We start from the raw sequence: 23,396 nt of genomic DNA, 5'->3' as shown, positions 1-23,396 counted from the left end.
TTACTGTCTAGTCCTTACTCCTGCAGTCCCTAGGAAGAATGAGAGCCACAGGAGGCCAGAAAAGATAAAACAAGAGAAAGAGAAAATAAGGCCATGACCCTTATACTTGTAAATAGTGTTTTGGATGGCTTCTTCCCAAAGAGAGTTCTGACCAAGCTCAATTCAGCCAAAATGTGTTGAGTGGCTGTGATCTTTCAGACACTGACCTCGGTGCCCGGGATAACTGAGACCCGATTCCTGCCCTAAGGAGTTCATGGTCAGTGAACTGTGGCGTGTACTATGTGTGCGTCCTCCTGTGACCCCTACGTTTTCTGTAGAACTACCTTCATCACACAGCCCCAAACTATACCTTGTCGGAGATCAGGCTTATTACTCTAAGGAATTTTCTTTTAAATTTTGCAAAAGGGAAAAAAATCATGAAAAATGACATAAACCCCCTAAGTAGACTCAATATAGAGATGCAGACAGCCTCTGCCTTCTAATAAAAATGATGCTTCAGACATCAAGGAGCTTAAGTTGTCTTCAAAGTAGGTATGCCTTGCATCAGGAACATGCATTCCTGCACCTTAGAAATCCTTGTTGAGTTTGGCTGTGTATTGACTGACGTGATAAAGTCCTGAGAACCGTCACTGAGAAAATGTATCCAGAGGGCTGGGCTGCAGGGCTGAGCTGCAGGGCTGAGCTGCAGGGCTGAGGAGACCCCGGGCTGCTGCTCTGCTTCCCTGTGGCCCTGGGCTGTCCTAAGGAACCTGGAGCATGTGCCGTGTCTGAGAGCCCACCTGAGGTTCTCAGTTTCCCACGTGTTTGTGAAATGTTCTTAGGACATCTGCCCATTTATACCAATGTCTGGGATGATCAAGGAATAATTTCTTCAAACAATTCCTTCTAATTCATGTCTTTTTTCCCCCTCTGGAGATTGAGGTTGTGCCTTTTTTGACCTGCATTTCTTTTTCTCTGATCAAAACAAAATAGGCCCTGGCCAGTTTGGCTCAGCGGTTAGAGCGTCGGCCTGCGGTCTGGAGAGACCTGGGTTCGGTTCCCGCTAAGGGCACGTACTTCGGTTGCAGTTCGTCCCCGGCCCTGGTTGGTCGTGCGGGTGGCAGCCACTCGATGTGTCCCTTCACGTCGATGTTTCTCTCTCTCTCTCCCTTCCTCTCTCTCCCTCCCACTCTATCTGTACAAAAAATGGAAAAATATCCTCGGGTGAGGATAAAAAAAAAACAAAATAGTCAAATAGGAGATTTCATACTATTATTAACAGTTTTGCATGAAATGGATAATTACCTGGGGCCAGGGAATTTTTTTTAATCCATGTCAATGAAGTATAATTTACAGCTGATAACATAGACCAGTGTTAAGTATCCAGTTCAATGAGATTTGACAAATGCATGTCCACCCCTGTACCGAACACGGCAATGAAGACGTAGAGTACTTTCGTCTCCCCGAGACTCAGGGAGTTTTTCAGTTGGGGGAGACCTTACAGATCAGCCAACCTCAAGGCCCTTTGTCCTGGAGCAGGAGGCATAGACCCCGAGCACAACAGTGTGTTGGCTTCCCAGCTTTTGCTTCTCTGACTGGTCCTTCTCTCTTTTCCTCTCTGGCTTCCTGACTCGGCCCAGTCGTTCCAGGAGGACATCACCCCAAGCCATGCCCGTGGCCCCTGCCCTCCCTGGGTGGTGTTATGCTCAGTTTCTCCTGTCCCTCTGACAACTGTCTCTAGCACACCTTCACTCCTGGCTCACCCCGGGCCCACCCTTGAGCTGCCTCAGGCCTCAAACATCCTAAACAACATGTCCAAACCAAATGTAATTAATACCTTCTCATCATCCTAAAATGTGTGCAATCAAAATCTTTCGTATTTATCCCTTTTCCAGTTTAACCTGCATTCGCTAATGGTGACCTCATTCTCCAGGCAGCTACACTTGACCTCTAGGCAGCTGCATAGATCTCCAGTCTTGGACTTCTCTGTTTTTTTCCTATTCCTGACACCCAGTGTATTAGGGAATCCTAGAGATTCTGCCTCGATGCTCTCCTTAAAATCTGTGACCGTTTTTCCATTCTCACTGTCCTGTTTTACACCAGCGTAATGTCTTTCCTGAAACATTCCGTTAGCCTTTCTCTCTGCCTACAGCCCTTTCTTGTCTGCCCCTTGTCTGGGCCTATATGTGGCTCTCTGACCTACAGATTAAATAAGGTCTGGGCTCAGGAGGCACACCCTAAAGGTTGTTTGAGGATACCCTGAACCAAGAACAGGGACATTTTCCCCAGAGAGAAGCTGAGATAGCAAGACAGAGAAACTGGATTTGGGGCCAAGCTGGAGAGGCAAGGCTGGTAGGTAGTGAAGGGCGGGTGCCCCTTTATACAGGGCCTGGTAGATTTTTCTTGGGCATGACCAACTCCAGCAGGCCATAATTTTTGCAGCCCTTGAAATGGAGTGAATGCTCTTCCCTCTGTTCTGAAAGAGCACATTATACTTGTGTTCAGATGCTTGAATGCTCTCTTGTGTTATTTGTAGCTATGTGTGTATATTTCTCCCACATCATCTTCAAGAACTAGATGCAAATCTTAATCATTTCCATTTCTCCTGTAACACCCAGTTCAGGGAAGAGGGGGCCTCCAGAGTCCTGAAGCCTGGGACTAATTTGTCCAGCTCAGCTACTAATCTGAACAAGCTACTTAAGTGTTCTGTGCTTCAGTTTTCCCATATGTAAAAAAGGATGGTTATAAGAATTAAACAATCACTGGAAAATGTTTGGCTTGGTGTTTAAGTAAACTCTCAATTAAGTGTGTGTTGAATTAAGTCAGACTTAATGCTTCCAGTTCTTAACTAATCTGAATTGAAATTTTTATGTGACTTTGTCTAAAACAAACAGAAGATTCCTGCTCTCATCTGTAAGTGATTTGCAGGTAGAAATCCCACTTTTGGTTTGTATGAATTTCTCCCTCCAGTGATTCAAACCTGAATCAGTGTCAATTATATTTTGTTTTTCATAAGAATTTTATGCATGTGAGGAATGGGCTGTGTCACTGACCGTGGGAAAAATCTGAATCAGCACATTGCATTTACATGCTCCTGTACTGAGAAATCTCTGGAAATGGCTCATTGACATGGTTAAGTGTAGGAAGGGGGCTGAGTACCAGTGAAAATCTGCCCACTGTGTGGGGAGAACTCCCTGTCAAAGCAGACGGTTCTTTAGCTTTGGATAACTTACTAAGGAGATTCCAGACATGTATGTTTCCAGGGTCAGTATTTCATAAGGCTCAAGGGCTCCATGCCAGTTGTTACTGGAGCGAAACGAAAGGCCACGGCTTCTCAAGGCCCTTTTTGGCTCATGAACCTTCCATTTTAGTAGCCTTTTCCCTATGGATTCATTTTCATCAGTTATTTTAGCTTTGGGGGTATATTAGGCTCCTGTAGCTGAAACCAAACATAATAGCGTAAGCAAGATGGAAGCTTGTTTCTCTTACATAAACTGTCAGGAGTCCTTAGCTCATGTGGTGATGGACAGCATCACAGACTCAGCTTTGTGTATGTCCATCCACTCATCACTAAGGTGGGGATCTCATTGTCCAAGATGGCTCACCACCACCTCGTTCATGTTCCCACTCCTGGCAAGGTGAAAAGTGGAGGGCATGTGCCCCTTGCATTTAGGGGTGGCACCTGAAATTTATACATATCACAGTCCCTCACATCCCATTGGCCAGGCTTATTCACAAGGCCATGCCTGGTGGGACAAGAGGCTGGGAAACATATCCTTTATTCTGGGCAGTTATGTACTCAGATATAATTTGGGGGTTTGTTACAGAACAAAAAAGAGAAGGTAGATTTGGGGAAACAGCTAGCTATCTCTGCCACAGTAGTGACTTCTAAAAAGGCAACTGTTCTGGGTCATGTGGGGCTTCTATTAGGGAACAAATTAGAGGAACAATATTTATAAAACAGAACTGTGTGTCATTTGCCTTTAAGTTCTGACTCCATCCAGGGTGCTCTTTTTTTTTTTTTTTTTCTTTATTGATTTTAGAGAGAGAGGAAGTGAGAGGGAGAGGGAGATAGAAACATTGATGAGAGAGAACATCAGTTGGCCACCTCCTGCATGCCCCCCACTGGGGATCAGGCCCACAACCTGGACATGTGCCCTGACTGGGAATTGAACTGGCGACCTCTTGGTGCATGGGTCGACGCTCAACCACTGAGCCACACCGGCCGGACCAGGGTGTTCTTTTATTCCATTTTGGCAGTGAGAAATTAATTTCTTCTGTTAGTTTTAAAATAGAGCATTTTCTCATTACAGAAGTAATAGCTGATAATTATAGAAAACCTAGAAAATACAGGCAAGCAAAATGAAGGCAATTAAGATACCCAGAAGTTTGCAGTCTAGCAGAGAGGTGAGAGGTGAAATCCTGAGGCTGGATCCACCCTTTGAAGAAGAAAGAGATGAGAGGTAACAATGACTGAACTACAGAGAAAGCCTTGAGTTGGAGGAGAAGGCAGAGGAGTAGTCGGGGAAACTTCCAGAAATGCCTTGGTAACCACTGTGGATGACATGTATTGCTCAATTTATTGTGAATAAGTCAATGCTTGAAGATAGGATTTTCTTGATGAATCCATTGCAGTGTGTTGTTAATAACTACTCAGGTGTTCCTAGAATGCTTGGAAAGTTATGGTTAGAATAAAAATAAGTCGGTGACGAGGGCTTTGGGTCCCGCAGTGTCATTGCACTGTCCACAGACAGTGACCCAGAGTAAGACATGGTTCACAGCTATCAGTGCTTCTGAAAAGGGGCAGCCGTGGGAATAAAGGTGAGCAGAGATGCATCGGTTTAAACATGTCTCACAAATGGGGAAAGTGTTCCATTAAATTCCTCTTTATGACAAACCTCTATTAAACCAGGTGTTTGTGGTGAAAAAAGTAAGACTGAGCATCCTGCCAAATGGAACACTAAATCCCGCTGGCCATTTCTTAGTAAATACCATATATTGGTTCCAGGCGACTGGGTCAAAAGCAGTTTGGTTGAAACCTAGTTGGTCAAGTTGATCCAAAACGTCAATGCTCAGGGTCTGGGTGTTAACCCCACAGGCAGGGGGGCTGGCACGTGCTCATGAGCATTGCTCCCTGACCAATTTTCAAAGCCAGAGTTTCTGGAACTGTTGTCAAGCCTGGCATTAGAAATGTACTGAAATACCCCCAAATTCCTAAAGACTCCTTTACTCTATTATTTGCTCTATTTTCTCTTACTACAAAATTAACTCCTGCTCATTACAGAAAACACACACACAAAAACACACGAGGAGCATCTCATCCACGTATGTCAACCTAATCTTTTTTTTAATGTAAAAATATCTCACTATATATATACACACACATATATATGCATAGATACAATTTTATATTTTTACAAATGTACGAGAAGAGGGCTGGCGTGGCTGACGTAGGCACGGTTGAGAAGAGGAAATTAATCAGTCCCAGGTTCCCGTTCCTTTCTGGGCTCTGATGGCCCTCTGCGGAGGTCCTTGACCCTGTGAGTCTGAGGAACACCATGCCGGGAGGTAGGGAGATGCTGGCAGGAACACCGTGCGAAGGTGACCGCGCGTGTTCTCAGCCCGCAGCCTGGGCTGTTGTCTGAATTGCCCATGTTCTCGTGGGCCAGCTTTGGGTAAACACTCCGAGATCCAGACATGTGCATTTCATCACTGAGAATGGAGACCGTGCTGATCAGAGAGAGGGAGGTGGAATGCTTTAGGGGTTCACTTCTCCGGCAAGATGATCTGATAGAATCATCTTCGAGCAGGCATTAGCGTGGAAACAAATATGGCCAAGATACCAACCCTTGTGTAGCTGAGTGCTGGCTGCTTCTCACTTAAAGGCAAGCCCACAGGAAATCAAACTGTGGCGGGGCTGAGACTCCCTGACGCTCCTTCCTCTGCAAAACACCAAGGTCCTTGAAGGTGGGGGCCAAAGCAGGGACACAGCCAGAAAACCAGCACATTTCTTGCTAAATTTTTTGTAGGAATTGATGTTTGCCAACACTGAAGTACTAAGGTCTGTGCACCCCAACTCACGGAACCCTCACACCAAGCTGGCAAGGAGATGGACATTTGGGTTGTCTCCACCTTTTTTAGCTATTGTGAAAGATATCTGGTATGAACCAACATCTGTTCAAGTTTGCTTTCAGTTCTTTTGGATACCAGGAAGGGGAATTGTTGGATCACGTGGTAACTCTCCTTAATTCTTTTAGGAACCACCATTCTGTTTCCATCATTTGATCTTCACCAACAGTAATTGTACTCGTTAAAGCAAGTTATACCGAATAGACTCCTTACAATTCTCTTAATGTTGTCATTGATTTGGCAAGAACAAGATAATATGTAGATGAATTAATGGGTAGGTTTGTTTGACTTTGTATGGTTTTTCGTTTACTGATTACTGCAGTAAACATATAATTCCACATGCTGGGGGCGGGGAACAACACATTCTGATTTAAAGGCTGGAACCAAGCATGCCTAGATGGGAGGTGAGTCATTTTATTGGGTTCTGTTCTCAGGGCCTGTAGCATAAAAGGAATCCTAGTAATTCACGCGAAGTCATGCAAAGCTCAATAAAAGGTTTGGAAAGCAAGAAGGTTAAAAGGAAAAGAGGAACACTTCCTCACTCTAAGGAGCTTTACAAAGAAAATCAGGACCATGTTTGGATCCCGTAGGCCCTTAATAATAGCCCTGAGGAATTCATGTTCCGTGTTCTTCCTGGCAAAACTCTCTTATAGACCCCTTCTCAGGCATGCCACAGTGCCATTGGAATGGCGAACACAAATTAGGCAAATTGGGCTCTACAGATTTCCCGGCTCATCTGTCTTCATTTGGGACTCACTAGTTAACGGCCACCACTCGTTTGCCTTTAGAAGCCATCACCTGGAGGGCCTCATTGTTTTGGAATGCGGTATTAAGTTGGAACTCTCTCTGCGTGGGTTCCACTTAGCCCCCTGGCTTAGTGTCCCAGTCTTGAGCTTCTTGGGTACAGTTTTCACGAATGTGTACCTTCTGCCTCTTGCAGGAGTGGGAAAAGGGTATCAGGCTAACTGCTTGGGGTGGGAAGGCTGGAAGTCCAACTTCTAACCAGACTTTCAGCTCATCTTGCTCTTTTCTGGCCTCCACTTTCTTCAGTGCCCGGTGTCTCTGAGACTTGCTCCATGGTGAGCTTCTCTGGAAGCACGTAGGGGTGAAGTTGCTCCTCTCTCCAAGGCACTTCCCACCCATCCTTCCGCTGGCCACGTTCAGAGTTAGAGAAGTCTCCTGAACCCAAGGGATATGAGTCTGCATTTCATTCTGTGTTCTCATTATTTGGGGTCAACTTGTGGAAGAAGACAACAATACGGCTTTTCCATCACCTTGAAATCAGAGGTTTCCCTGCCTCCCCTATAGGAGAAGAGATGACATCTGCCCTTGATGAGGAGTGGAAGAAAGAGATGAGTCTTAAGGTGAAAGTATCTGAGTGGAGTGGCCTTTGCTGTTTCCTTGCCATGTTCATCAGGTTCCACTGTGTGCATGAACCACGCTTTTTCATTTCCTCCCTGATTGATGGGGCGATGGGTGCACGACGCAGTGAGCCGACGGTGTTTTATTGAGTTGTACACTTGAAATCTGTACCCCAATAAATTCAATTAAAAAAAAGAAAGAAAGAAATGTTATAGCTCTTAAAAAAACAAACAAAAAAAACCTGGCCTAGTGGCTCAGTTGGTTGTAGCATCATCCCATACACCAAAACGTGGCGAGGTTGTGGGTTTGATCCCTGATCAGGGTGCGTATGGGAGGCAACTGATCAACGTTTCTCTCTCTCTCTTTTCCCCTCCTCGCTCTCTAAAATCAATAAAAACATATCCTTAGGTGAGGTTAAAAAAAAAAAAAAAACAGAAAACTGCAGCTAGAACACCGTTCTGACCCTGACACAGGCCCTGTGCTGGGCACCTTGACAATCTGTACTCAGTGATAATCCTGTAAAGCAAATAGTATTGTTCATGTTTTATCCATGAAGAATCTAAAGCCCCGTGAGTTTCAGACATGAGCCCGAGGCCACATCCTGAGCTCTTCCATAGGCAGAGCCAGGACAGGGAACCCGAGTCGCCTGACCCTAAAACCACGGCCCACCGACTGTGCGCAGCTTGACACCAAGAACTCTCAGCAGTGCAGTTTGTTCTCTCATTAAAAAAAAAAAAAAAAATCGGGTATATCTGGTGCATGTCTAGGCAGTTCTGGAAAGAAAACCCCAAGTAAATCTTAAGAAAATTTACTGTTGCCTCGGAGCAAGTGTTGAAATATTTCTTGCCTACTGACTAGCTTGACCTTTTGAAGTCCCTTCCCATCCCCTCATTCTGTAAGTAGTTGTTTTTTTTTAAATTCTTGTCTGGAATCTGATAACGGACAGCAGACAGTTGGATGACAGTGTCGCCGTTATTTTCGTTGCCTTGATGGAGCTTTTCCTTCCAAAAGCTTTCACGTACGGTGGTTGATGGGATAGAGTTTGGGCTGCGCGGATTTTATTTATGGTGTTGTGTGTGGGTGACTGCTTGGAGGCACCCAGGGGAACCTCTGCAGCCGTTCCTGATTACCAGATGTCGCCCTTTCTGGGGAACAGCCGTCTGATCACCGCGTCCTCTTGCCAAGAAATGAGGGGAGGATTTGCATTTGGAAAACGGAGCCGCGACACGTGAGGCACATTAAGAAGGGCGCCTCCCCTGAAGCCACAGGAGCTTTCCCCGGCTCAGTTTGTTTTGCTTGAGGATAAAAACCACAGGGCTGTGTTTGTAGTTAGGGCTAACAAGTGCTTCGTACTGGGAGGCGCTGTCACACGGGCTGCCTCAATGTCCTTATACGCAAATTAGGTTCTCAGTCGTCTTTGAATCCATGTAACATGGGCAGCCAGTGTTGTTGGTTTTTTAAAAAAAATATACTTTGGAATATTTCATCGTTTACTCTAAATGATGATTTATGATGGATGGGTGTTTATCATGCAAAGTAAGCTGTAGCCCCAGGAATTCTGGGAGAGAGGAGGGTGTGGAGGCATCTCAAACCACCTCCTCTCCAGCAGAGACCTGGCATTGGTTTTGCAATTATGAAAAACAGCCAGGGGGGGGAGGTACTTCTTAGCCCAGCAGGTATTTAAATGGAGCGTGCCCATTCCAAACCTTGGATCTGCTCCTGACGTAGCTCCGTGACCTTTTGAAAACATATCAAATCACTGCATTCCCACTTAATTTTGTAAAAAAGGCAAAGGACAGGTTACTTTGGACTCCACTGTGTGGACAGTCCCAAGCCCTTGAAATGCTCAAAAAGGTCAGAACACTAATGTCTTAGATGCAGAAAGAGAGACGATCAGGATTGCATCCATTTGCATGAACTTTAAAATGCCTCCGAACATCTCTGAGGCTACACTTTAGATACACCAGTTAGGTGGGAAAAGTGAAATAGAACCATATGTTTAAATGTGCTGTTACCCCTGAGACGTGAGTATCAAAAACACGTGTTTCCCCTCCCTCCAAGCTTCTCATGAATCACTCGAGTTCCCGACCATAGAGCGCACCCTTCTGCTCTTCCAGTTTTCTGTTGTACAGCCCCACGCAGTGCAGTAAGGAATCACCGTACAATTGCAACGAATACTCAGTTACGCCAGTTCTCTTTTTGGTTGTTAGGAACTTGGTCTTCCTTAAACCACAGAAAACTAGGCAGGGTTGACGCTTCATGGACTATAGAGGTAGATTCTCTACCTTTGTTAGAAATAGGAATTGTCATAAATTCATACATGTCCCATGGGCTTTTTTTATTATATAAACTAACAATTCAGCTGGAGATGGTGGGAAATTATGTCTAATGGGGAAACCTCTGGACGTTGTCATTTACCATTCATATCAGTACACTTTATATATGAATAAATATATAACTATACATTAAAATATATACATTAAATATATATATATACCTTTTGACATAAAATATGCTGTTGTACAGCCCCACGCAGTGCAGTAAGGAATCACCGTACAATTGCAACGAAGATTCAAAATAGCCCTGGCCAGTTTGGCTCAGCAGTGAGAGCGTCGGCCCTCAGACTGAAGGGTCACAGGTTGGATGTATCTGGTCAAGGGCATGTATCTGGATTGCAGGTTCAATCCCCAGCCCCAGTTGGGGTTGTGCAGGAGACAACCAATTGATGTGTCTCTCTCTGTCCCTCCCTCCCAACCTCCCTCCCTCTCTCTCTAAAAATCAATGGAAAAATATCCCGGGTGAGGATTAACAACAACAGCAAGAGATTCAAATAGTCTCCTGAGTGGACGACTACAGGCAGGCAGAGGTGTCCTTTGCAGGGCAGGGGACCGTCAGCTACTTCACTGGAGTCTATTTCGGGAGCATCCCAAATATTTTCATAGTGGGCCCTGGCCGGTTTGGCTCTGTGGTTAAAGCGCCGGCCTGCGAACCAGAGAGTCCCGGGTTCAGTTCCCACTAAGGGCACGTACCTAGGTTGCAGTTTGTCCCCAGCCCCGGTTGAGGCTGTCTGGGTGGCAACCACTCGATATTTCTCTCTTTCTCTTCCTCCTTCTCTCACCTCCTGCTCTATTTGAAGATGAATGCAAAAATGTCCTCAGGTAAGGGTAAAAAATTTTAAAAAAAGAACAAATATTTTTATAGTGGCAGCCCACGTCTTGTGCGTTCGAAGTAAGATTGTCGATTGCAGCTGGGCTGCACCCAGGCCATGTTGCGGGAGGAAGGAGGCGGTGTCCCGGGGCCACAGAAACGTCTCCTGCCAGATGTGATGTTTGTAGGTTGTGTACATTTTTCACAAACTCTATGAAAAACTTATAAGTGACGGGTTGAATAAAATTTCTCTGCAGTTTTAAAGTTTTAGGAAGAGATTGCTGGAGTTTCTCTTACACCTGGGAGGTGGTGACTCACCCAGCAGAGCAGTCCACAAGAATGTATTTAACCAGTAGCATGGAATATACTACTTTGCGAACATAGAAAATAATGCTGTTAAAATTTTTTTACTACAATGTGATGGAAAAAGACATCTAAGTATGTCAAAGTTCTTCGGCAGAAGGCCTTGCCTAACCTGGTTGAAGGTTCTGACCATTTGACACAGGTGGGCGCTTGCTTTAGTTCCCACCTTTGACTATTTCTAACAATAATTACCCTGTGTTGGTCCCTTGTTCAAAATTTCAACTCTCTTCCTAAGCCTGCCTGCTTTGATTTACTCTCGATTCACTCTTTGATTACTCTCCAGAACTGCTGTGTAGTTGACTGACTCTCTTTTGTCCGGAGTGTATAGCATTTATGTGCAGAGGGGCTGGTCTGTTAGGAGCTCACGCCTCCTACCCAAGCGGGAACCTGTCCAGTGCAGATTTCCATTTGGAACCAATGACACCATCTCTCTGCCCTGGCGGAGACGTAAGACTTGGACGTTGACGTTAGGGACTGGCTGGTTGCTGTTTTTCCACCGTAGCTCATGTAGGTCCCTTCCACTACCTTCCATGGTTCAGGCAGCAAAGCAGCCTTCGGTCGGAGTTAGGATGCTTGGGGATCAGTCCCTGCCTTACAGTATAATTAGCAATCGTTATGTTATAATTATCCAGGGACCATTACACTGAGCTAATTGTGACTATAATTAGCGAGTTATGTGAATCTTGGTGTGTAGGAGGATGGGCCAGGTCAGCCATAAAGGTCCTTTTCATACTTACATCCTACAGACCTGTAATTATCTAATATAAGTATCTTGAAATCTTTTAATTAATTCACTTCATGGGATACAAAGGATTAATTTCAAATATTATATGGTGAGGAGGATATTTTGCCATTAGATGAGATCATGTGATATTATCTTCGATTTCCTTTAAAATAACTCACCCTGGCTTTTCTCTGTGCCTCGGTTCTTCCTGGGCAGTTATTCATTCAAAACCAATGACTGGAAAGAAATATATTTTTTATCTAACATATCCCGCTTAAAATGTGTTTTTGTTTGTTTGTCTCTTAGGAAAAAGTGCTGCAAAGGGTATAAGTTTGTTCTTGGACAATGCATCCCAGAAGGTATGTAATATAAAAGATTATGTCTTTTCACCTTATTCATGACTAATCATCAAATGTCTATAAAGTTCAGATGTACCTGGAATGTATGTGTGTTATCTGTGTCTGATTATCTGTGCATGTGTGTATGTAATTTCTATTTGGGGGCATTAAGTTTTTCTAATGCCAGTTGGGTTCCATGTATCATGCTCTATCTAAATCATTACACACATGTATACATACATTGAGTAATTCTCTAACCGGCATATCACAGAACATAGTGTCCTGCCCCTACCTCTCTACCTGCTTTTCACGGGTTAAACCTAAAGCCCCTTCACACGACCGTCAGCAAGCCCTGTGTGCATCCCAGCCTTGAAGGGACAGAGACAGCCCGCAAGGCCCCCAACCTCCAGCTGAGTAGATGAGTCTCGACAGTGCAAAATCAGAGACTTGGGTTTTCATCATGGTTCTGCCTTGTCTTAGTCCATTCAGCCTGCTGCAACAAAAAGCATAGATGGGTGGCTTAAAGAACAAACATTTATGCCTCACAGTTCTAAAGGCTGGGAAGTCCAAGGTCCACGTGCTGGAAGATTCAGTATCTGGTGAAAGTTTCCGGGTTCACACACACCTACCTTGTTGTGTCCTCACATGGCAGAAAAGGCAAAGGAGCTGTCTGGGGTCTCTTTTATAAGGCCAGTCCCACTCATGAGGACTTCGCCTCATGACTGAATCACTTCCCAAAGCCCCACCTAAGACCATCACATCGGAGTTAGGATATCAACATACGGATTTCAGGAGGATACAAACATTTCATCCATAACACATCCTACTGACTATGACTTGGGTGAGTTACTTTCTAAGCCTTAATTTTTGCAGGAAAGTATTAGTACTTGACTCATGTGGTGTTTTTTGGTTTTTTTTAACTTATCTTTATTGTTGAATGTATTACAGATGTTCTCTTTTCCCCTCATTGTTACCCTCCTCCCCAATCTTGCCCCTCTCCTGCCTTCCCCACACTATTGTCTGTGTCCTTTGGTTATGCATATATGCATAGAAGTTCCTTAGTTTATATCATCCCACCCTCCCTCCCCCCTTCCCTTTGAGGTTCATCAGTCTAACAATCAATGTGTACCTCTTAATTCCTTCACCTTCTTCACCCATTCCCTCAGCCCCTCCCATCTGGCAAACAACAAAAAGTTCTCTGTATCTATGAGTCTGTTTCTGTTCTGCTTGCTCATTTTGTTTGTAGATTCAAATGTTGATAGATATGTATTAATTGCCATTTTATTGTTCATATTTTTGTTCTTCAAGAAGACCGTTCAACGTTTCATATAATACTGGTTTGGTGCTGATGAACTCCTTTAGCTTTTTCTTGTCTGGGAAACTCTTTATATGTCCATCGATTCTAAGCCATAGCTTTGCAGGATAGAGTAATCTTGGTTGTAGGTCATTGTTTTTCATCACCTTGAATATCTCTTGCCACTCCTTTCTGGCCTGCAAAGTTTCTTTTGAGAAGTCAGCTGACAGTCTTATGGGAACTCCTTTGTAGGTAACTAACTGCTTTTCTCTTGCTGCTTTTAAGATTCTCTCTTTGTCTTTAACCTTTGGCATTTTGATGATGATGTGTCTTGGTGTGGGCCTCTTTGGGTTCATCTTGTTTGGGACTCTCTATGTTTCCTGGACTTGTATGTCTGTTTCCTTCACTAAGTTAGGGAAGTTTTCTATCATTATTTTTTCAAGTAGGTTTTCAATTTCTTGTTCTCTCTCTTCTCCTCCTGGCGCCCCCATGATGCAAAATTTGGCACGCTTGAAGTTGTCCCAGAGGCTCTTTACACTATCCTCATTTTTTTAGCTTCTTTTTTCTTTTTGCTGTTCTGATTGAGTGTTTTTTTGTTTTGTTTTGTTTTGTTTTTTGCTTCCTTATGCTCCAAATTGATGATTTGCTTCTTGGCTTTACTTACTCTACTATTGATTCTCTGTAAATTATTCTTTATTTCAGTTAGTGCATCCTTCACTTCTGACTGGTTCTTTTTATGTTGTTGATGTCCTCACTAAGTTCCTTGGAGTTCTCATGAAGTTCCTTGAGCATCCTTATGACCAGTGTTTTGAACTCTGCATCTGATTGATTGCTTATCTCCATTTTGTTTTGTTCTTTTCCTGGAGTTTTGTTCTTTTTCTTTCATTTGGGACATGTTTCTTTGTCTCCTCATTTTGACTGTTTCCCTGTGTTTGTTTTTATGTATTAGGTAGAGTTGCTATGTCTCCTAGGCTTCATAGGGTGGCCTATTGTTGTAGGTGTCCTGTAGGATCCAGTCTTCCTGATCACCTAACTGGGCCCTCGAGGTGCACCCCTAGTGTGAACTGTACACCCTTCAGTTATAATTGAGTCTTGATTGCTGTAGGCACATCAATGGGAGGGATTTACTCAGGCTGATCAGCTGCAAAGACTGGCTGTGCCCACTGACCACTGGCCTCTGAGTCCCTTGGAGGATCAGCTGTGTAGGGCCCAACACACAGAGCAAGACTTACTTCAGCAGGATGCTGGTGTCTACTGAGTTTGCTCATTGAGTGTGTCACTTGTGGAGGTGGTTGGGTGGTGGTATTTCGATATGGCCTGAAGCTGTCCACTAGGTGTGCTGGCTCTGGGGCCAGGTCAGCCTCTGTCTGTGTTCTACCCGGGGCCACCAGGCTTAAGCTACAAAGTGATCTGCCAATGGCTGCTTCTTGTGCTGGGCTTGGAGGTGCCCAGGCAAAGCCAAGTTATGAACCAAGGCTGGCTCCTTCTAGTGCCAGGCCTGGGGCCACTTGATGAGAGGTATGGAGCTCGCTGAGACCAGATGCTCCTTGTTTGAGAGATTTCAGGAAAATCTGAAGCAGGATCCAAGACAGGCCAATCCTATGATAAAGCCATTGGAAACAGCTTGGGTGGGCCCAAAAATTGGATGAGGCAGGGCCTCAGGGAATCACCAGGGTGGGGCAAAGAGTGTGAGCCATGTTGCTGGAGTCCCAGATATGGCGGCCGTCTGCCACCCCAGGGAAGGGCCCACCAAAGGATCAACGGTTTTTGACAGCACGTCTGTCCAGGAGAAAGCTCTCCATCCAGATCTCACCCAGATGCCAAACAACTCAGTATTTCCTCGTATGTCTCCGGTGCCTTTCAGGCTGCCTCCCCCACGCTGGAGCCCAGAAGGAGCAAGTCCGAGTAAGTCCGTGTGCGGGCCCTTTAAGAGGAGCTGCCTGAGGCTCCAGCAGCCTCAGCCTCCCTCAGTCTCAGTTCCCGCTGGTTTTACAGCCAGAAGTGATAGGGACTCTCTTCCTGGCACTGGAACCCTGAGCTGGCAACTGGTGTGGGACGGGGACCCTTCAGTCCTCAGGGAGGACCTTCCCAGCCAAGGTGTCCTCCTGAATTTTATAAGCCACACGTGGGTGTGGGACCAGCCTCTCTGCCTCCGCCCTTCTGCCAGTCTCCGTGTGGCTGCTGCTTTAATTCCGTAGTCGTAGGACTTCCATTCAGCTCGATGCCAGGCGGTTCTGAAGGATGGTCGTGCTGTAGTTTAGTTGTAATTTTGATGTGGTTGTGGGAGGAGGTGAGACCAAGTTTACTTAGATGTCATCTTGACTGGGAGTCCCTTATGTGGTTGTTTTAAGAGTATTACCACATATACAGTACTTGGAACAGAGGCTAGCTCTTGTGAAGTCTTGGTAAATGGTGGTTGCCGTTACTGTTGCTGCCGTTATTAATAATGACTAAAATACGTGTCTCAAGGCCTGCAGTGCAGCCAGTGTGCAGCGGGGACACCTGGCACAGGAGACCAGGTGGTCAGAGGCAGCCTCTAGGACAGCGGTCCTCAACCTGTTGGTCAAGACCCCTTTGGGGGTCACCTAAGACCATCGGGAAACACATATTTCCGATGGAGATTCATAACAGTAGCAAAATTACAGTTATGAAGTAGCAACGAAAATAATTTCATGGCTGGGGGTGAAACTGTATTGAAGGGTCGCGGCATTCGGAAGGTTGAGAACCGCTGCTCCAGGAGGAGGGAGACTCGAGCTAGGTGATCTGGGAAGGCGGCTCGGGACCTAGACGTGCAGGAGGAGGGAGGCTGCAAAGGCTTCCAGTACTGGCAGGACACACTAGGAACCATCTGCAGGACATGAGCTTAGTGTGCCCAGGCTGGGGACAGACAGTGCAGTGTGAAAGATTTTCCTGTTGCCCAAGGAGCCAGGTCTCTGAGCCCAGCCAAGCTAATCCATGCTGTGTTATCTCATGGATTGCTCTCTGCGGTGGAAGGATGGCAGAGTTCATGAATCCGTGGCTGTGACCTCTGAGAAAGCTGGGTGAGGAGGGCTGGTTAGGAAATCTCATCCCTGTGATGGTTTAGATGGGTCTCTGCAGGACCGAATTTCTCACTGCCAGCCATTTCCATCCGTGAGAGCTTGGTGGGAAAAACCACAGACATTCAAATAATCGCATTCTTTTATGAGCCAGCTTTGCTCATCACCAGCTGTGTCTTTTCCATTTCGACATGATAGCTACTGAAAGAAAATTAAGTTCAGGCCAGTCATTTTAAGATCCCAGCTACAGACCTTGCCCAAACTAATTAAAAATGCATTACGTGGCTGCCACATCCTTAGAGTGCCTTTAAATGGTAGGTGCTTGGTTTCAAACGTCTAGGCCGAACATCAGTCTCCCTCGCCCTAAAACAGGACCGCAGCACCTACGAGTACTGTAACTAGAGCTGAGTATTTCCGGGAAGCGTGGCTCAGGGGCCGAACGCGCTCGGTCGTGTCTCACAAGGCCCTGCTGCTTTCTCTAGACCACCTTCAGAAGCTCATTTGTTTTCATCGGTGACAATAAGCCAGGATTTGTGTGTTTGTCTTTTACTTTAGTCCTAAAGGTTTCTATTGCCCCAAAATACAAAGTATAAATGCAGGATCTCAGAAAAGATGGTATGTTAGTTAGCATCCCTGAGAGAGACTAAGTCTCAAGGAATTGGTTGACAAGACGGGAGGCTGGCAGCTCCAAAATCTGCAGAGGAGACCGGCAGACTGGAGACCCAGGAGAGACCAGAGTTTGAATCGAGAGACTGTCTGCTGACGGGATTCCATCTTTAGGGGTGTCAGAAGTGGTCCAATCTTTTTTCTTTTTCTTTTTTTTAAATTTTAAATCTTTATCATTGAATGTAGAATGTATTACAGATGTTCCTCATTTTTCCCCCATTGACGCCCTCCTCCCCACTCCCACCCCCTCCCACCTTTTCCCACACTATTGTCTGTGTCCATTGGTTATGCATATAAGTTCTTTGGTTTATTTCTTCCCGCCCCCCAACCCCTTTCCCTTTGAGGTTTGTCAGTCTAGCAATGAATTTGTACTTCTTTTTTTTTTTTTTTAATCCTCACCCGAGGACATTTTTCCATTTTTTGTACAGATAGAGTGGGAGGGAGGGAGAGAGAGAGAGAAACATCAACGTGAAAAGGACACATCGAGTGGCTGCCACCCGCACAACCAACCAGGGCTGGGGACAAACTGCAACCGAGGTACATGCCCTTAGCGGGAACCGAACCCAGGTCTCTCCGGACCGCAGGCCAACGCTCTAACCGCTGAGCCAAACTGGCCAGGGCTGAATTTGTACTTCTTAATCCCTTCAACTTTTTCCCCATTCCCCCAACTCCCCTTTCATCTGGCAACCAACAAAATGTTCTCTGTATCTATGAGAATGTTTCTGTTCTACCTATTCATTTTCTTTGTAGATTCCATTGTTGATAGATATGTATTCATTGCCATTTAGTTTGTTCATATATTTTATCTTTTTCTTCAAAAAGACCCTTCATCATTTCATATAATGTTTAGTGGTGATGAACTCCTTTAACTTTTTCTTGTCTGGGAAACTCTTTATATGGCCATCGATTCTAAATGACAGCTTTGCAGGATAGAGTAATCTTGGTTGTAGGTTCTTGCTTTTCATCTTTCTGAATATTTCTTGCCACTCCCTTCTGGCCTGCAAAGTTTCTTTTGAGAAATCAGCTGACAGTCTTATGGAAACTCTCTTGTAGGTAACTAGCTGCCTTTCTCTTGCTGCTTTTAAGATTCTCTCTTTGTCTTGAACCTTTTGCAATTTGATGATGATGTGTCTTGGTGTGGGCCTCTTGGGGTTCATCTTGTTTGGGACTCTCTGTGCTTCCTGGACTTGTATGTCTGTTTCCTTCAACAAGTTAGGAAAGTTTTCTGCCATTATTGTTTCAAACAGGTTTTCAACTTCTTGTTCTCTCTCTTCTCCTTCTGGCACCCCCAAGATGCGAATGTTGGCACGCTTGAAGTTGTCCTAGAGGCTCCTTACACTATCCTCATGTTTTTGGATTCTTTTTTCTTTTTGCTGTTCTTATTGGGCGTTTTTTGCTTCCTTATATTCCAAATCGATGGTTTACGTCTTGGATTTACATACTCTACTATTGAATCTGCATAAATTATTCTTTATTTCAGTTAATGCCTCCTTAATTTCTGACTGTGCTTCTATCATTTCTGACTGGTCCTTTTTTATGCTCTTGAGGCCCTCACTAAGTTCATTGAACATCCTTATAAGCAGTATTTTTAACTCAGCATCTGTTAGGTTGCTCATCTCCATTTCGCTTAGTTCTTTTCTTGGGGTTTTGTTCTGTTCTTTCATTTGGGACCCGTTTCTTTGTCTCCTCATTTTGGCTGCCTCCCTGTGTTTGTTTCTATGTATTACTGAACGAGAGGTATCGGGCTGAGACCAGATGCTGCTCGTTTGAAAGAATTTAGGAAAACCTGAAGCAGGATCCAAGACAGGCCAATCCTATGGTTAAAGAAGTGGCAACAGCTTGGGTGGGCCTGAAAGTTGGGTGGGGTGGGGCGGGGCCTCAGGGAGTCACCAGGGCGGGGCTACCAGTGTGAGCCAGGTTGCTGGAGTCCCAGGTATGGCGACTGTCTGCCGCCCCGGGGAAGGGCTCACCAAAGGAACAAAGGCCTCTGACAGAATGTTTGTCCCGGAGAAAGCCCCCTCTCCAGTCCTCGCTCCAGTGCCAAACAGCTCAGTTCTTCCCTGTATGTCTCTGGTGCCCCTCGAGCTGCCTCCCCTCCAAGCTTAGAGGGAGAGAGTCCGATAAGTTCGTGCGCGGGCCCTTTAAGGAGCCGCCTGGGGCTCTGGCCGCCTCAGCCTCCCTGAGCCTCAGTTCCCGCTGGTTTTTCCAGCCAGAAGTTATGGGGATTCTCTTCCTGGCACTGGGACCCTGAGTGGGGTGCCTGGTGTGGGACAGGGACCCCTCAGTCCTCAGGAAGGACCTTCCCAGACAAGGTGTCCTCCTGATTTTTATCCACCACACGTGGGTGTGGGACCAGCCGGTAGCTCCTCACCCCTCCGCCCTCCTACCAGTCTGGATGTGGCTGCTGCTTTAATTCCGTAGTTGTAGGACTTCCATTCAGCTTGATTTCAGGCGGTTTTGAAGGATGGTTGTTCTGTAGTTTAGTTGTAACTTTGATGTGGTTGTGGGAGGACGTGATACCACATTTACCTACCCGCCATCTTCACCGGAAGTCCCAATCTTCTTTCTACTGAAGCCTTTGACTGATTGGATGCGGCCCACCATCACTGTGGAGGGTAATCTGCTTTGCTCAAAGTCTGCTGATTTAAATGTTAATCTCGCCTAAAAAATATCTTCACAGAAACATCTAGAATGATGCTTAACCATTTAAATACCTGGGTAATGTGGCCTGGCCAAGTCGACACATAAAATTAACCATCACAGATAGTAAAAAGTGACTAGAATTTCTAAAAAATATGCTAAATAAAGAGTAGAAGTTGTAATTAAAAGAGTGTTATTGCCTCATATGTGTTGTTGTAAGTCAAGAGTCAGCAACCTATGCTTGTGGGCCAGATCTGGCCCACTGCCTGATTTTGTAAATAAAGTTTTATTGGGACACAGTGATACCTATTAATTTAAGTGATGTCTGTGGCTGCTTTCGCCCAACAGCAGCAGAGCTGAGTAGTTGCAACAAAGGCCTGCAAAGCCAAAAATATGATCTGGCCAACCAGATACATTTTGCCACAACATCCACCCACCACCCCGGCCGGCGCTCTGTTATCTGAATTGGCCAGGTGACAGGGTGATCTGATTTATCCTAGTTCAACAATTAATAATTGAGCATAAACTATAGGAAGAGAGTACTGCTGTTACTCCAGAGGACATGGTCCCCACCAGGTGCCCGAACAGGTGTAAGAACTAGGAATTTAAGAAGCTTTCGCTGCCCATCAGGCATTGTGCTGAATGCCTCATCCTATGTGATCTCATAAAAGCACCACGAAGTCGGTATTACTGTTACCCTGGTTTATAGGCAAGGAAACTGAGGCTGAAAGAACCCAATATCGCAGATCGTGGCAGAGTTGGGAGGGTTGCCTCCAGACCCTGCACCTCACCTTAATGCGGCATCTCCTAGAATAGGACCTGGCAGAGAGTAGGCATTCGATAGCCATGCGGGAGCCTGTGAGCATGAGAAATGTAGGGCACAGAGTGTTGCTGCCTGGAGATGCTGCTTAGGCAAGGACCACACATTTGACCAGGGACACACACATAGCAAAGCAGACCTGGAATCTCCATCGCAGAGAGAAGTATTTATCCAGGGTGGCTTTGCAGGTCATCATGAGAAAGGCATGCGCCTTGTCCCACTGACCCCGCCCACAGCAGGGGCTGCCAGCCCACCACTTGGCCTTCATATGTGGCAGAGTGAAGCCAGGCTTACGCCGCGTCCAAGGATAATGCGTCTGTCAGCACCTGGGGAATTCAGTGTGGTGATTGATGGGATGCTGATCTAGTCGGCCAGTAAACATGCCGCCTGAGCGCCTGACTTAGAGTCAAGTCCCTTCAGAGGCTCGTTAAATATCAGTTAGTAAGGACGGAGAGGAGGAGGTGCCCGAAGTCTTTATGAGGAGTAGACCACCCACCCCAGTTTCCACGGGCTTCGGGCTAGAACGAGATGTCCTACCATTCAGCCTTACCCAGCCCCTTCTCAGCATGCAGAACCCACCCCCTGGCATGCACCCCTACAACACACACGACACGCACACTGACTCACACACAGCTCTGTCCAAAGCCTCCCTCGCCCTCCCTGGAGCTGGCCTGACTTCCAGCCCTGCTCCCCCCCATTAGGAGGACAACACCCATCACCAGGGCTGGCCGTTCCTGAGTGTTGGGCGGGAAGGAAGTCCCTGGGTAAGAGACAGGCCCAGGCAATGCTGCAGAGCAGAGCCTGGCCATCGAGAGCGCCTTTGCTCTCGGGATGAGGGACAATGACCCGCGGATGAGGAGGTGACCCCGAGGGGAAATCACAGTTGATGTTTGCTTCTAACCACTGCGACGCTTGGCACCACGTTTCTCAGAGGCACCTGCGGCCTGAAGAGCTCGCGCCCCTGCAGACACAGCCGGGCACACGTCACATTTGCCCTGGAGCAGAGTGCAGCCCAGGAAGCCTGCTCTGGACCAGAGCCAGGTGACCCACCTCTGCCTAGGAGTGACAGTGGTTTATATGAGCTCACATTTCTCTCTTTCAGATTATGACGTGTGTGCCGAGGCCCCCTGTGAACAGCAGTGCACAGATAACTTCGGCCGCGTGCTGTGCACCTGTTACCCTGGATACCGCTATGACCGCGACAGGCACCGGAGGCGGGAGAAGCCCTACTGCCTGGGTGTGTTGGCAGCGTCTGTTTCCAGCTCCTGACTCGTGCCTCATTCCGCTCTGGGCTGTGTCAGATGCTCTTCATCATAGGACCAGCTCACAGGGCCGCTCTGATCTGTGATTCCTGCCCTTCTGTCCCGATGCTTACTAGTTCCAGTCTGTTGTCATCCTTCTGGGGGATCCCTGCCCTTCACCTCGATTATCGAGACCAACAGTGGCCAAGGAGTTCTTCGGGGAGTGGTGCCAGTCAGGTCCTCATGGGCAGTGAGATATGCCAGCAGGAAAAGGGGAACATTATCCAATGTAAAGCAGATGGAACACAGAACGTTGAGCGGGGAGGAATGTGGAAACCTAAGCGGGAGGAAGCATTCTCTCGGGAGGAGGAGGAGGAGGAGGAGGCTGGAAAGGGGAGTGTCCATGAGGCAGGCAGGTTGGAAGTGAGTCAGGGCGCTGAAGCCAACCACCTGGGCTGCAGGGAGCAGAGTCAGCGCTGTGCAGCCCACGGGCCTGTTCCCTCCCCCAGCCCCGCCCTCTGAGTTCCTGAGACAGGCTTATTGTCCCCCGGAGCCACGCGTTTCAAAGTGCAATCAGTTGTGGTGAACCTGTCTCAGAAACATCTGGAGTTCTCACTGAAAAAAAATAGAAAGGACGCCTGGCCTCCCCTCCAGACTCTGAGGGGGTTCGGAAGTCTGCATGCATGCAGATGCCTCTGGGACTCAGCGCACAGTCTAGATTGAGCAGCAGCTGGAGGATGAGCCGAGAGCGGCGCATGGGCCCCAGTGCAAAGCAAAGGAGCAGAGATGAGCAGGGCCTCTGGAAAGAACCATTCCAGAGAAGTTAGTAGGTCTCTGGGCTTCTCCCGGGGGTACCTGGGAAGGCGCCCCATGTTGCCAAGGAATGGGATTGAGGCTACCATGTGAATGGAGTGGGGACCATCTCTCCTACAGAGAGCAGGGGATGCCACTCCGTGCCCCTGAGCCCAAGCACAAGGGCTCTGATTTGTGGCGCGGTGCCCTGTTCTTTTCATTTGGGGGTCAGCAAAACCAGCTCTCTGCTACGAGTTCCGCCCGTTTCTGTCAGTCTCATCTGACACAGAGGCAGCATCACGCTTAGATGTGGGACAGGGGCCTGAGGAGAGGTGGTCAGCCTGAGGAACGGGAGGATCAGCTGTGTGACATTGTCGCCTGCAGATGACCACACTCCCCTCGGCCCACACAGGGCCTGCCAGAGGTAGGTCCGGGCAGCCTGTCCAGGGAGTCGTCGTCTGAATCCAGAAGTGAGGGCCGGGCTCTCTCAGCCGCCACATGTGCACAGGCCCCACTGCGTGTCCTGGCTCCCGCTCACCGCCACCCGGTGTCTGCCGCCAATGGCAGGACGCAGATCCGGCACCCTCTCTTCTTCCTGGCGGGGAACAGATTCGTTGTACCCCACTCAGCAGGGAAGCGGGGCCGTGATGTGCCGGCTCCACGTAAACTCCTACCGGTTACTTGCTTGGTGGTCTCACGGCTCATTTCCACAGCTCACGAGGGGTCTGTTTGGGTCATGGATGAGGCCAAAGTTTCCTGGGGAAAACTCTCTCCATGAGACCCATGATGACTATTTTCTTTTATCAGAAGTGGCTTTTCCCAGGTACCATCACGTCTCTTAACTGGGAAGGGGCCCTTCCGGA

At 46.9% G+C, this 23,396-nt stretch overlaps 1 protein-coding gene across 1 annotated transcript in view; it reads left to right on the top strand.

Moving 5' to 3' along the window:
- CCBE1 (collagen and calcium binding EGF domains 1) overlaps positions 1-23,396 on the top strand; it is a 189,045-nt gene that overhangs the window by 146,454 nt on the left and 19,195 nt on the right. Inside the window, exons 3-4 of the mRNA XM_036245524.1 lie at positions 12,011-12,063; positions 21,603-21,737. Of these exons, the coding sequence (XP_036101417.1) occupies positions 12,011-12,063; positions 21,603-21,737 (188 nt within the window). The remainder of the gene's footprint in view (positions 1-12,010; positions 12,064-21,602; positions 21,738-23,396) is intronic.

The sequence above is a fragment of the Molossus molossus genome, unplaced genomic scaffold, assembly GCF_014108415.1.
Source record: "Molossus molossus isolate mMolMol1 unplaced genomic scaffold, mMolMol1.p scaffold_m16_p_6, whole genome shotgun sequence".
Taxonomy (NCBI): domain Eukaryota; kingdom Metazoa; phylum Chordata; class Mammalia; order Chiroptera; family Molossidae; genus Molossus; species Molossus molossus.
This window is presented reverse-complemented; position numbering and strand designations above follow the sequence as displayed.